Source organism: Odocoileus virginianus, chromosome X, assembly GCF_023699985.2.
Source record: "Odocoileus virginianus isolate 20LAN1187 ecotype Illinois chromosome X, Ovbor_1.2, whole genome shotgun sequence".
NCBI lineage: Eukaryota > Metazoa > Chordata > Mammalia > Artiodactyla > Cervidae > Odocoileus > Odocoileus virginianus.
The window spans coordinates 43,770,041-43,785,823 of record NC_069708.1 but is presented as its reverse complement, the minus strand read 5'-3'; the positions used below and the strand labels follow the sequence as shown (position 1 = coordinate 43,785,823).

Here is a 15,783-nt window from a genome sequence, read left to right as displayed (position 1 = left end):
TGTACTCTATATGTATGCAAATTTGGAAAACTGAGCAGGGGCCACAGGACTGGAAAAGATCAGCTTTCATTCCAATTCCAAATAAGGGTAATGCCAAAAAATGTTCCAACTACCATACAATTGCACTAATTTAACATTTTAGTAAGGTTATGCTCAAAATCCTCCAACCTAGGCTTCAGCAGTATGTGAAGCCAGAAATTCCAGATGTAGAATCTGGATTTTAAAGAGACAGAGGAACCAGACATTAAATTACCAACATTTGTTGCATAATGAAGAAATCAAGGGAATTCCAGAAAAATATCTCCTTCTGCTTCACTGACTATACTAAACCTTTGACTGTGTGGATCACAATAAACTGGAAATTCTTAAACAGAGGGGAATACCAGACCACCTTAACTGTCTCCTGAGAAACCTATATGCAGGTAAAGAAGCATCAGTTAGAACCAGACATTGAACCTGACTGGTTCAAAATTGGGAAGGGAGTAAGAGAAGGCTGTATATTGTCACCCTGCTTATTTACCTTATTTGCAGAGTACATCATGTGAAATGCTGGGTTGGATAGAGCACAAGCTGGAATCAAGATTGCCAGGAGAAATATCAATAACTTCAGATATGCAGAGGATACCACCCTTATGGCAGAAAGCAAAGAGGAACTGAAGAGACTCTTGATGAGAGTGAAAGAGGAGAGTGAAAAAGCTGATTGGAAACCAACATTCAAAAAACTAAGATCATGGTATCCAGTCCCATCACTTCACAGCAAATAGAAGGGGACACATTGGAAGCAGTGACAGATTTTATTTTCTTGGACTCCAAAATCACTGCGGACAGTGACTGCAGCCATAAAATTTAAAAGATTTGCTATTTGGAAGGAAAGCTATGAGAAACCTAGATAGTGTATTAAAAAGCAGAGACGTAGAGACGTCACTTTTCTGACAAAGGTCTGTATAATCAAAATGAAAGTGAAGGTCACTTAGTTGTGTCTGACTCTTTGTGACCCTATGGACTATACAGTCCATGGAATTCTCCAGGCCAGAATACTGGAGTGGGTAGCCTTTCCCTTCTCCAGGGGATCTTCCCAACCCAGGGAGCAGACTCAGGTCTCCCACATTGCAGGTGGATTCTTTACCAGCTGAGCAACAGGGAAGATTATATATAATCAAAGGTATGGTTTTTCCAGTAGTCATATATAGATGTGAGAGTTGGACCATAAAGTAGGCTGAGTGCTGAAGAATTGATACTTTTGAATTTTGGTGCTAGAGAAGATTATTGAGAGTCCCTTGGACTACAAGGAGATAAAATCAGCCAATTCAATAAACACTGAATATTCAATAAATATATTTAATAAATATATTTAATAAGTCAGAATATTCAATAAACCCTGAATATTTATTGGAAGGACTGAGGCTGAAGCTGAAGCTCCAATACTCTGGCCATGTCATGCAAAAAGCTGACTCATTGGAAAAGGCTCCGATGTTGGGAATGATTGAAGTTAAAAGGAAAAGGGGGCAGCAGAGGATGAGACGGCTAGATAGCATCACTGACTCATGGACATAAATTTTAATCAATTCCAGGAGATTGTGGAGATCAGAGGAGTCTGACATGCTGTAGTCCATGAACTTGCAAAAAGTCAGTCACGACTTAGTGACTGAACAACAAGAATAAGGTAGATTGCTGTATGTGTCATGAAAGTCAAAAGTGATAGTCATTTGAAGAAAGAACACATCTTATTTGCAGCTCAAGTAGGACTAAGAAAACTAGTTCAGTTCTGAAGTACATAGGTATGCTTGAATGTTTGACTACAATTTTCGTTAATCATGAAGTAGCTTCAAACCTAAATCACAAATTAAATACTTCTTTTTCTGGTAAAATAAATATGGCCAAACAGAAAATGACCACAGAATCACAATGTCAAAGGTGAACCTTTCTCAAAATAAATTTGTAATAGCCAAAGAAAGTATCACAAGATGTAAAACCAGAACCCCCAATTCTATTCATTCTCCTTATCTCCAATATAATCTTTATCTTCAGTCTGAGATCTTTTAAATATTTCTTTTTCTGCTTGCAATTACATTCTTAATCTAGATTGTATTGATTTTCCCCCATTTCTTGTCTACTTTCTTATTGGCTTTCCCACTGCTTCCCATCCCACAAATTTACTTAAATACTGTGTCTAAAGCTATTCTTATGAATCACATAGAGCACATTACTAGTAACTGTAGTGCTTTTCTCATAAGGGATAACTTATTTAGCTTTTAGTCTGCAGGCAACATATTAAATGTTCACCTAAATCTATTTAGTCTATTATCTTCTATATATTTCCTTATCACTTTTTTTAACCATCATCTATGCTTATATGTAAAAAATAGCATCCCTATTCTTCACCGATTCCTATGAGTGCTTTAAAACTGCCTTCCGAAAACCTTTACTAGAAGATTGTTTTGGCCATAATCAGAGGAATAATGAAGTAGTTTTACTTCCTAGACAGTTATTATTGCTGATAAGTGTGAAATATCCTAGGTCACCCTCTTCTTTAGTCATTACATAAAAACCAATGCAAATAAAATAACATTTCCTTCTGTTATGGCATATATGATTACTTTTGAATCATTCTGCTGAATACATGAAGATGTGATAGAAATAAGTGAGTTATTTTATGTAAATAATGAAACAGACATTCCAGAGTTGTATGTAACTATTCAGAGTAGGATAGTTGATTGCTGCAGTAAGAAAAGGAAGACCCAAAATCTCAGTGGCTTAACACATAACAGTTTATTTCTCACACTCAAAACATTCACCCCAAGTCCATCAGCTCTTCAGGGCAGGTCCCTTATAGAGACTTAGAGATACAGGTTGCATCCATCTTGTAGGTACACTATTTGGAGCACACTGCTTTCAGGTCCACATGGCAGTGAAAGAGAGCTGGAGGGTCACACAGGACTTTTTACTGCACCAGTACTGAAACAACACATCACTTTTGTTTATAATTTCTCTGTAATCCCTCTGCTAGAAGTAATAAATGGCATTGCCTAACTACAGGGGCTGGGAAGTAAATGCGAGCACATAGATATTTGATAGTTGTTAATGTCTTTGCCACATTCTACAAATAATACATACTTTTTAATATTTTAATAAAAATAATTTTGGAAAACTCTATATGGAAAAAAATATCCCTTAAATATAATGGTTTTTATTTGCATATAGATATAGCTATATTTTAGGAAACAGCTACAGTTACGAAGTTTCAGTGTGACCTAACAAGGCATTACATTTATAATTTTCCAAGAATGTTACTGAGAGATTCTGGTGTATGCACTGTAAAAATTTGGGGAGTCAATATGTTACTTATCTGCCAGATGTTTTCCATCTTTATAATAATTTTACTTGTGATTCAAGGGAGCTGACATAAAATCAGCTGCTTAAAAAAATAGCTATCTATTCTCTCCTCATGCCAAAATACTTTGCACATATGACATTACAATTAGCATGGCATATGTAATGGGTGTTTTCTAGGCATCAGTTTATAATATTTCTCTGATATAAAATATGTAAAGCAAAAATAAATTTCAACTTATTTCAGCATAGTGGTAAACATGAATCAGCAACAAACATGAAGCAACAAACTCCAAATCTTAGTAAAATATGAAACAGATTATAATTTCCTAGTTTAACTCCTATTTTAATTCAATATTAATGCTTAAGCCAACAAATTTTTAAACAGCATACTAAGATTTTGGCGGTAGTTTTATGTAACAAGACATACAACGTACTAAATGTCTGGCACTCAACTTGCTTACAGTAAACCAGCTTCAATATGAAGGCATTAAATATTTTTTTATAACCTTCTTTTTATATGCTAAATATTTTAGAAAGTATGCAATCAAACACAGTAATGAAATTAATATAGTAAGATTAAGAAATTAAAAACTTGAAACTTGTACCCTAAGCATAAATTATATTAAAAAAGGATTACTGATTATATAGAATGTCCCTAGATAATCAAAACTTAATAGTATAAAACATGCAAAACATTTCAGGATAAAGATTTATTAATAAAAAAATACCAGGGTCTATTTAAAATGATTCTCCTCCAAAGGGTATCAAAGTTAATTCAAATCATGTAACATTATAACACTAAATATTATTCAGTACTGTTGAATTGGAGGTAAGTTTTATAAAACTGGGGTTTCACATATACTGTAAATTGCTGTCTTTCTTGTTCATGTGAAGCAGCATACATTACTAAGAAAGAAAAGAAGGGATGTTCCACTAGCAAAAATAGGATGTGTAAGTATCAAAGGCACACTATTCAGCTCACCAAAGTGATAGCAAACTCTTTTCCCCCCACAAGCCCTTTCCCCATGTAAACAAAAGTTTATCAAGGAGAAAAGAAAAATAAACTAAATTTTAATCTTCACATGTAAATATTTTGAGACATTAATGTTAAAGTCCATGCTTCAAAAAGGACAACTATTGTTGCCTGGATATTTCTGAATATATTTTAAAGATGTATCCAAATTAGATACTTTCGACATTAGATACATTGTTTGGTCAGAATTATTTATCATTTAAAACATTAATTTAATTCTAAACATTTTAACCACTAGTATGACAACACGATTTTAGCTCTCAGAGAAATTAGCCAGTGGAGGGAAAAACACGTAAACAAAACAAAACCCTACATTTAAGCTGCAGGCAACAATTATGGCCCTTTCTGGCACAGTGGCATTTGACTGGCAACCAAGTCAGGAATAATTCTACTAACACAGGGAAACTCATGCATTTTGGTAAATATGCTCTAACACTCACAGTTGAATTTACCTATAGACTTTCCTTGCTTTTTCCAACGGGTAAATCTTCCTTTTTTTTTCTTGATACTATCCTGATTTGTGACTTGAACCTGATTTCTTTTTCTTCTTCTTACTATGTTTTTTGTGCTGTTTCTTCTTCTTCTTCTTTGCTTTTTCTTGCTCTTCACATCTTCTCTTCTTTTTTGCTTGCATCTCCTCTTCATAATCTGATTCTGATGAGGACTCCAATGATAAAAGTTTATTCTCAGGACAAGTCTTCTTTCTTTTTTTGCTGAGACTTCTAATACACTTTTCTTTCTCTGTTACATCCTTTGACTTCTTTTTCTTTTTTACAGATTCCTTGCTCTCTGATTCACAATCACATGGAGAGCTTTCTGATGATTTGTATGAATGGTTCTTCTTTTTCTTTCTCTTTTTTCCTTCTTTCTTTTCCTCACCTTCAGAATCTGGAGAATTGCTTGAAGAATCAGTGTTTGATGAAGAAGAAGATGAAGACCGACAAGATTTCTTCTTTTTCTTTTTCTTTCTTTCTCTTTTTTTGGATGAGCTCTCACTTCCACTTAATAATTTCTCTCTGCTTTTTTCTAGTTCCTTCTTCCAGTTCTCATTCATTTTTTCTTCAAATTCAGCTAATGCCTTGGAGCCTTTCTTTTTATTTTCTAATTGTTTTTTCACTTCTTCCCAGGTGGGCCTTGGTCGATTCAGATAATCTTGTATTGTTGGGCCTGCAGATTGAGATGAGCCCCTCCATCTGGCCATTGCTATAGGATTCATATAGGCCACCCGATTGTCCCGCTTCCCCATGGTGCCTGATGGTTCCCAGAGCAGACTCTCAGTTGCTAAAGAGAATAAAAACAGACACCCTCCTTAAATTCTTCATCTGCTGGTATAACAAGAAGGTTCCATTCTGTGAGAGAAGCAGATGGAATGATTACAAAACACCTTTAATATAAGACAAAGTAAGCACATAAGTTTAATTGTTCACTGTGTATCACATAGTATGGTAGAAAGATTTACAAAATCTTAGACCTTGAGAAAATATATACACAAAAGTTTTACATGTTTTAGACATCATGGTGTAAATATAACATAAAGTGTTTTTCATATCTCATGTAAGGTTCTGACTGTTATCTAAATTTTACATAGCTATTTCTTTTTATATTGTATGGTACTTACCTTTTTTCTTTCTTTCAATCTGCCTTATATGGTATAACGAGGGAGAAATTTCTGTAGCCAAATTCTGTACCAGGCAGACCTTCCCCATTTCAGTAGAGTGCAGCACAACCCATTCCACTCTTTGACAGAAACCTAGGAGTCATGCCTGAAAAATCCTTCTCCCTCAATTCACATATCCAATTCATTAATAAATCTTGCTCTTTAAACCCCCAGAACAAGAGGTCTCATGTTTGTTCACTTCTCTTCAAATATGCTGTCATCAAAATAGTGCAGGTACTGTCCCCTGTCATTTGGATTATTAATCTCTATTAGATGCCAAGGGCTGCTCAGTGTTGTGCAGTGGATCATCTTATTTAGTCTCTAGACTAATCTAGAGGTTAGTCATAGATCAGCGTCCTATGAAGTTGATCCTGTCATTATCCTATTATACAAATGAAGAAACTGAAGCTTAGAGAATTTGAGTAACTTGCATAAAGTGACATAATAAATGGCAAATGATAAAACAGGATTTAAATCAAGGAAGCATGAGGCTAAACCCTGCACACTTAACACAACATTATATTGCCTCTTGACATCAACTTCTTGACAGCCCTATTTTTTGCCCTTATTCTCTTCCCTTTCAGTTCCACGCTGAAATCAGAAGGATTTTAAGATAGGCTAGTGGCTTTATATTTTAATGCTGTTTCTGTATCTGTCCCTTACACTCATTATTCTTTATCAAAGTTTCTTGCCTCTTTTATTCATAGCACTTAGAAAACTGATGATTATTTTCTTTATTGATTTGGATGTGTATTTTTTTTGTGTGTGAATGCATGTGTGTGTTCACGTGCATATGCATGTATGTATTCATTTCTAAATATAAGGCCAAGAAGGGTAAAAGTCACATTTGACCTGTCTTCTAGCCATGATGTTCCTAGTACCTTACATGGCATCTGGCCCACACTAAGTGCTCAATAAACATTTGCTCAATAATAAACAAACAAATGAGTGGATTAATGGATGGGTAACTCTATGAGAGAGGTGCATTCAGAGAAGGCTCCTGGAGTTGGTGATGTCAGTACAAGATTTTGAAGAATAAATAGGAGTTCACTGAATAAATGAGGAACTGAAGGACATTCTAAGCAGAAGAAACAATACGTGAAAAAACAAAGAGACTTGAAAGATCACCATGTATTTAGTGTTGAAGGAGCCTAAAGTGAAAGAGAGCAGTAGCAGGAGGTGAGGCTGCATAGGAAGTAAATAGCCTGATCGTAGAGGCCTTCTTAGGTCATTTTAACATCTTAGATTTTGTCCTATAGTAGGTAGGACTATATGTCCTATGGTAGGAAGCCAACACAAAGTCTGGAGATAGATGATCAGATATATCACAGATTTTTCTGTCAGTCTCCATCCTGACTTTGACCCTTTTTTTTTTTTTTTCATTTTTTCCCCATTTATTTTTATTAGTTGGAGGCTACCTACTTTACAATATTGTAGTGGTTTTTGCCATACATTGACATGAATCAGCCTTGGATTTACATGTATTCCCCATTCCAATCCCCCCTCTCACCTCCCTCCCCACCTCATCCCTCTGGGTCTTCCCAGTGCACCAGCCCCGAACACTTGTCTCATGCATCCAACTTGGGCTGGTGATCTGTTTCACCCTTGATAATATACATCTTTCGATGCTGTTCTCTCAAAACATCCCACCCTTGCCATAAAGACCAATACAGTATACTAGTGCATATATATGTATGGAATTTAGAAAGATTGTAACAATAACCCTTTAAGTCAACCTAATATACCTACCCACCATAAGCTCAATGCCACAGATTTTTACAGTGACTCTTGGTAATAGTTTCTGAATTTGATTTGTTGTGTTAACTTAGTTTCCCTCCTCTTCAGTTCTCTTAGGTATTTTTGTCATTTTCCTTCTTACCCAAAGGTCTGTCAAATATCATTATTTCCCATACTTGATCATCAAATGCCTTTAAGGATTTTAGTTCACATTCAATTGGTGGTTGTTTCTACTACTGCACACTTAGAATAGCATAATCCATTCTAATTACAGTTCCTTGAAACTTAGTCTTAATATCATCTAGAAAGGCAAAGACCAGTTCACAGAGGTTTGAATGAGATGCTGAGGTTTGAATTTATTCTATGGGACTTACAATGAAGCTAATGGGGAGATAGTGACTATTTTAAGCAGGAGAGTGATATGATCACATGTGAGTATTTAAGAGACAATTTCTTACAGCATGAAAGATGAGCTGGAAGTAGGTAAACCTGAAGACAATGAGGTTAATTCAGGTATTCATACAGATAAGAAAAGAGTCTAAAACAAAAATAGTGGTATTATGAGTGAAAAAGGGGGAAATATGAGCCATACTAAGGAGATTCTACTGGAATTAATGAACAATTAGATACAAAGCATGAGGAAGAGAAAGGAATCTAGGGCAAGGTTTTGGCCTGTTGTTGTAGTTCAGTCACTCAGTGTCCAACTCTTTGCAACCCGATGGACTGCAAGGTGTCAGGCTTCCCTATCCTTCAGTATCTCCTAGTGTTTGCTCAAACTCACATCCATTGAGTTGGTGATGCCATTTAATCATCATCCTCTGTCGCTCCCTTCTCCTTCTGCCCTCAATCTTTTCTAGCACCAGAATCTTTTCCAGTGAGTTGGCTCTTCACATCAGGTGGCCAAATTATTGGAGCTTCAGGTTCAGCATCAGTCCTTGCAATGAATATTCAGTGTTGATTTCCTTTAGAATTGACTGGTATGATCACTTTGTAATCCAAGGGACTCTCAGTATTTCAAAAGCATCAATTCCTCGGTGGTCAGCCTTCTTTATGTTCCAACTCTCACATCCATAACATGATTATGGGAAGAAACACAGCTTTGACTATATGGACTTTTGTCATAAAAGTGATGTCTCTGCTTTATAACATGCTGTTTAGGTTTGTCATAGCTTTCCTTCAAAGAAGCAAAATGTCTTTTAATTTCATGGCTGCAGTCACTATCCACAGTGATTTCGGAGTCCAAGAAAATAAAATCTATCATTATTTTCAATTTTTCCACATCTATTTGCCATGAAGTGATGAGACTGGATGCCATGATCTTAGTTTTCTGAATGTTGCGTTTTAAGCCAGCTTTTTCACTCTCCTCTTTCACCCTCATCAAGAGGCTCTTCAGTTCCTCTTAGCTTTCTGCCATTAGAATGGTACCATCTGCATATCTGAGGTGGTTGATATTTCTCCTGGCAATCATGAGTCCAGCTTGTGATTCATCCAGCCTGGCATTTCTCATTATGTACACTGCATAATAGTTAAATATGCAGGTGACAATACACAACCTTGAAATAATCCTTTCCCAATTTTGAACCAGCCTGTTGTTCCATGTCTAGTTTTAGTTGTTGCTTCTTGACCTGCATACAGGTTTTTCAGGAGGCAGGTAGGGTGGTCTAGTATTCCAATCTCTTTAAAAAGCTTCCACAGTTTGTTGTGATCCACATAGCTAAAGGCTGTAGCATAGTCATTGAAGCAGAAATAGATGTTTTTCTGGAATTCCCTTGCTTTTTCTACAATCCAACAGATGTTGGCAATTTGATCTCTGGTTCCTCTGCCTTTTCTGGCTTGTGAGACAAGATAAAAGGCCAATGACTGGATAATATAGGAAATGACTTAGGCTTTGAGTGAAGTTCTAGGTTCAATGTTAGATTCATAAAGCTTGAAACATGTGAATGAACCTACATGTAGGAAATTGCATGTATGGGTGATAAAACTCTGGAATGTGACCTGAGTTAGAGATACAGGATTGGCAGTCACTGCATGTTGGCTAAAGTCATGAGAGAAAATTAAATTACCTTGAGGGAAGATTTCATATGAAAAAAGGTTTGAGCACTGGGTGCAAATGAACAACACATACAGGGCTGGCAGAGAAAGTAAAACTTACAAAGAAGAAATCAGAAAATTAGCCAGAGTGGTAAGAGCTACAGCAGTATCAGAAAATAAAGTAAGGTCACAGAAAGAGAGTGGGGAGAGTAAAGTTTCAAGGCAAGGGCAATAATCCTTAAAGATTCATAAGTTTCTATACATCTGAGTCTCTTTTTCTGTTTTGCATATCATTACAACCTTTCTAAATTCCATATATATGTGTTAGTATACTGTAATGGTCTTTATCTTTCTGGCTTACTTCGCTCTGTATAATGGGCTCCAGTTTCATCCATCTGATTAGAACTGATTCAAATGAATTCTTTTTAATGGCTGAGTAATATTCCAGACTTGTGGACTCTGTGGGAGAAGGCGAGGGTGGGATGTTTCAAGAGAACAGCATCGAAACATGTATATTATCTAGGGTGAAACAGATCACCAGCCCAGGTTGGATGCATGAGACAAGTGCTCAGGCCTGGTGCACTGGGAAGACCCAGAGGGATCGGGTGGAGAGGGAGGTGGGAGGGGGGACCGGGATGGGGAATACATGTAAATCCATGGCTAATTCATTTCAATGTATGACAAAAACCACTGCAATGTTGTAAAATAATTAGCCTCTAACTAATAAAAATAAATGGAAAAAAAAAAGAAGAACAAAAAAGATTCACAAATTTCACTTGAGGAATTTCTAAACATTAAAATTTGAGGAAAAAAACTAAATGTTCATCAATAACAAACGTTGTATGAATTATGGTACACACATACAGAAAGTTCACCAATGTAACTACTGATTATCTCTGCATATGAGAAGGCATTATTTTCTTTTGTAAGTTTTCCTATACTATTTATATATTTTTTACGATGAACAGGTATTAAGTTTAACTCTAAAAAAATCCAGGGGGGGAAAATGATGTTACGGACAACAATACTAAATCAAATAGGTCATATAAGATAAAATCTGAAAATGTCCATTATATTTGACTGTGAAGAAATTATTAGTAACTTTTGCTAACACAATTTCAATTAATTAGGGCATAGACCAGGTGACAGAAGGTTAAAGAATAAATTGGAGGTGAGAAATTAGAGACATAGGATGTGTGTTAGTTGCTCTGTCATTTCTGACTCTTTGCAACCCCATGGACTGTAGCCTGCCAGGCTCCTCTGTCCATGGAATTCTCCAGGCAAGAATACTTGAGTGGGTAGCCATTCCCTTCTCCAGAGGATCTTCCTGACTCAGACATCAAACCTGTGTCTCCTGCATTGCAGGCAGATTATTTACCAGCTGAGCCACCAGTGAAGCCCAAAGAGAGATGAAGAATTTTCAAAATATGATTTTTTACTCTTATTGGTTTTTATCATAGAAGAAACTTGAACATATTCAGAGGGTGATGATATTTAAATAGAAAGACTTTAAAGAAGACAGGAAAGAGAGGCAATAATTCTTTGTGGCAAAACCATAGAAGAAACAGAGAGGAATCAAAGACATAGTTAGAGGATCTCCCTTCTTGAAAGAGCAGAGGAAAAGAATAAAGAGTATGGGTATAAGTTTGTTTTTTTTTTCTTCTGTTAGTGACAGGGGAGATGAAAGGGGGAAATTTGAAGCATTTCTCACATAAGAGCCTTCATTTTCACTCAATCATACATGCCAAGGTCATCTGCTATGACTGACAGGTTGAGATAGCATAGGAGTTTTGAGAACAATAATTACAATTTGAAATAACACCAGACAAGTGTTGTGGGAGGCCTTCAGACTTGCAGAATATGTGTGCTCTTTTCTCAGAAGATAATAATACTGAGAAAAAAAAAATAACAGCAACAAAGTCTCCTGCTCAGGTACTCTGTCTTAAAAGTACTGTGGCTTACTTTCTGTTTCTATTTTAGAAGAGAAACTTTATTTTCTTTATCTCTATTCATTTGTATGAAGTATGCTGATTTTGTATAAATATTAAATACAAATTGTAACAGCCTTGCTGGTGATCTAAGTGTTATAACAGTTATCTGTTCATTCATTTTTAAGACAACTCCCTTTTGATCATCTATTATGCACCAGACACTATACTTTACCCCATGGAGATCATGGTCTAGTAAAGGTAAAAGTCATTACACAAATATCAAACAAGTGAGTATTAATTATAATCATGATTAGAATGATAAAAGAAAAACATAGGACACTATGAATAATACGTGAAATAATTTAGAATAGAAGGTCAACTTTGAGATACTAAAATATAAGTAACATGTAATCTGAGACCTGATGGATAAATTAGAGCTAGCTAGATGCAGGTGACTAAAGAGTAAAGGAGTAATAAAAGAGCCAAAGTTGACTGTATGTTCCAAACACAAGGAATATCAGATGCTAAGGCCCTGAGGTGAAAAGGAAAAGCCAAATGAATGCATATATTCACATTACTACACTGTTGTAAACCAGTCATCATATCTACTTCTTCATGTTAAAAGTGATTGTATCAACACCATTTTTCATTGAACATGCTCAGGTGAAAGTCAATATGAATTCAAATTAATTTAAAGCATATTTTAATGTTTCACAGTCTTAATTTCAATTGTCACTATCATCAAGGTTAGTTATTTTAAAGAGCTACTCTATTTTACAAATCATTTCATTCAACTTTTTAATGATATGTCAAACTGTAGGCAATGTACTCTCTCTCACAGACATAGGGACTTCAGCTGAAAAATCTTTGCAAATAGTTGGCAATAGCTCTGAGACTTTAAAATATCCAACTCTTCTGCAAAGCTCTGGACATTTGGATGCAGCCTCTATTAAAAAAAATTAATGTTCTTTATTACCACTAGTTAATGTAAGTTTAAATATCATGCTACTGAAATATATGCCTCATAAACCTACTTAAAGGCTTTAAGAAATCAATGAGTCTACTATATTATAAAATAATCATATGCATATATGCTAGCAAAGTAATGCTCAAAATTCTCTAAGCTAGGCTTCAACAGTACGTGAACTGTGAACTTCCAGATGTTCAAGATGGATTTAGAAAAGGCAAAGGAACCAGAGATCAAGTTGCCAACATTGCTGGATCATTGAAAAAGCGAGAGAGTTCCAGAAAAACATCTACTTATGCTTTATTGACAATGCCACAGCCTTTGACTGTGTAGATCACTACAAACCGTGGAAAATTCTTAAAGAGATGGGAACAACAGACCACCTGACCTGCCTCCTGAGAAATCTGTATGCAGGTCAAGAAGCAACAGTGAGAACTGGACATGGAACAACAGACTGCTTCCAAATAAGGAAAGGAGTATGTCAAGGCTATATGTTGTCACTCTGCTTATTTAACATATATGCAGAGTACATCACAAGAAATGCTGGACTGGATGAAGCACAAGCTGGAATCAAGATTTTTGGGAGAAACATCAATAACCTCAGATACGCAGATGACACCACACTTATGGCAGAAAGCAAAGGAGAACTAAAAAGCCTCTTGCTGAAAGTGAAAGAGGAGAGTGAAAAAGTTGGCTTAAAACCCAACATTCAGAAAACTAAGATCATGGCATCTGGTCCCATTACTTTATTGCAAATAGATGGGGGAAACAGTGGCAGACTTTATTTTTGGGGGCTCCAAAATCACTGCAGATGGTAACTGCAGTCACGAAATTAAAAGATGCTTACTCCTTGGGAGAAAAGTTATGACCAACCCAGATAGCATATTTAAAAGCAGAGACACTACTTTGCCAACAAAGATCTGTCTAGTCAAAGCTATAGTTTTTCCAGTAGTCGTCTATGAATGTGAGAGTTGCACTATAAAGAAAGCTGAGTGCTGAAGAATTGATGCTTTTGACCTGTGGTGTTGGAGAAGACTCTTGAGAGTCCCCTGGACTGCAAGGAGATCCAACCAGTCCATCCTAAAGGAAATCAGTCCTGAATATTCATTGGAAGGACTGATGTTGAAGCTGAAACTCCAATATTTTTGCCACCTGATGCAAAGAACTGACTCATCTGAAAAGAGCCTGATGCTGGGAAAGATTGAGGGCGGCAGGAGAAGGGGATGACAGAGGATGAGATGGTTGGATGGTATCACTGACTCAATGGACATGTGTTTGAGGAAACTCTGGGAGCTGGTGATGGACAGGGAGGCCTGGTGTGCTGCAGTCCATGGGGTCACAAAGAGTTGGACACAACTGATAACTGAACTGACTGACATGACATATGCACATATATACATACATATATGCTACCAATACCTTTAATTATCATTATGTTCTGCTATTTCACACCAACTGATAATATATAGGATTGTCACAGTTTTATGGAATTCACAGATCAAATAAGAAAAAGAAGTGTTTATGGGGATGTTTAATGATACTCGAAAATTTCCTGAAAATACTAGTTTTAGCAAGTATATAAAATATGATATCTTTCTTCTAAATAAAATTCAAGCAACAACATATTCTATTCTAGTTGGTAGCATGACTGTTTTGAGGGAGAAATTATTCCTTAATTTGACTGGAATCAACATGATACAAAGCTGTGCTATGTTAAAAGTCTTCACTTCAGGTGAATTCCCTCTGGCATAGCTGTGTCATGGAGCATTTATCATTCCAGAGAAAAGGTGTAGGATCTGAAATATTGCCTCTTTTTCTGTGTACAGAATTGTCAAATGACAAGGGATCAGTCTCTAATATCTTAAGGATGATATCAGAAATTTAGAGCAGCAATAAAATATTGCAAATACAAGAGATAAAATGGAAAAGAAAGGCTATGAGAGGATAAAGTTCTAAGTATAAATTTTAGCTAATTGTTTATTTTAAAGAAATGAGTACTTCACCCTCTTATTTCTCTTCAGTTCAGTTCAGTTCAGTTCAGTCTCTCAGTCGTGTCTGACTCTGCGACCCCATGAATCGCAGCATGCCAGGCCTCCCTGTCCATCACCAACTCCTGCAGTTTACTCAAACCCATGTCCATCGAGTCAGTGATGCCATCCAACCATCTCATCCTCTATCGTCCCCTTCTCCTCCTGCCCCCAATCCGTCCCAGCATCAGGGTCTTTTCCAATGAGTCAACTCTTCACATTAGGTGATTCAGAAAAACAAATCATTGTTGTTATTTAGCTTTTATGATGATGAAGTAAAATGTTTTTTAAAACAAACTTTCTGTTTTAGAATATCTTTAGATTTATAAATAAAGTTGCAAGAATCCTTTGCATCTAGTTTTCTTATTGATAATGTCTTACATTACCATGTACATTTGCCACAACTAATGAACCAATACTGAAACATTCATATTAACTAAAGTCTATTCTTTATTCAAATTTCCTTAGTTTTTAAGTTAATGCCCTTTTTCTGTTCTAGGAATCTATCCAGTATACCATATAACATTTAGTAATCATGTCTCCCAGGCTCTTCTAGACTGGCAGTTACTCACAATTTTCTTCGTTGTGAGGAGTATTGATCCGATGTTGATTTTTCAGAACACTCTTCAATTTGGGTTTGTCTGATGTTTTTCTCATGTTTAGAACTAGACTGCAAGTTCTTGAAAGAAAGAACACAAGTAAAGTACAATTCTCATTACATTACATTGAGGGTACATGTGAAGGTGACTTATCATGATGTTAATGTAGATCACAAGACTGAGGTAGTGAATGTTTGCCAACTTTTTCCACTGCAAGATCATACATACTCTGTTTCCATACTGTACTCTTTGAAAGGATGTCACTATGTACAATCCACACTTAAGTAATGGAGATTTATGCTCTACCTCCTTGATGGGAAATAGCTACATAAAATATTTGAACTCCTTGTGTATGGAGATTTGGTCACTCTATCAGTATAAATCACGAGTTTTAATTAAGTTTATACTTCGGGCAATATTTCAATATTACTTGACTTACTTTGTTGTTGAAATTATTTCAGCAGGGGC

General features: G+C 36.0%; 1 protein-coding gene across 10 annotated transcripts in view; it reads right to left on the bottom strand.

Moving 5' to 3' along the window:
* Positions 1-2,695: 2,695 nt before the first annotated feature.
* Positions 2,696-15,783, bottom strand: part of FAM133A (family with sequence similarity 133 member A) — a 46,144-nt gene continuing 33,056 nt past the window's right edge. For 6 of the 10 annotated variants that reach the window (XM_020877453.2, XM_070462075.1, XM_020877450.2 and 3 more), the window contains exons 4-5: positions 15,289-15,395; positions 2,696-5,647 (exon numbers count right to left, since the gene is read on the bottom strand). In XM_020877453.2, the coding sequence (XP_020733112.2) occupies positions 4,875-5,647; positions 15,289-15,373 (858 nt within the window). In that variant the 5' untranslated portion in view covers positions 15,374-15,395 and the 3' untranslated portion in view covers positions 2,696-4,874. Of the gene's footprint in view, positions 5,716-15,288; positions 15,396-15,783 lie in introns of those variants that run through there. The other 4 variants (XM_070462078.1, XM_070462079.1, XM_020877454.2 and 1 more) reach the window with 3 other exon arrangements.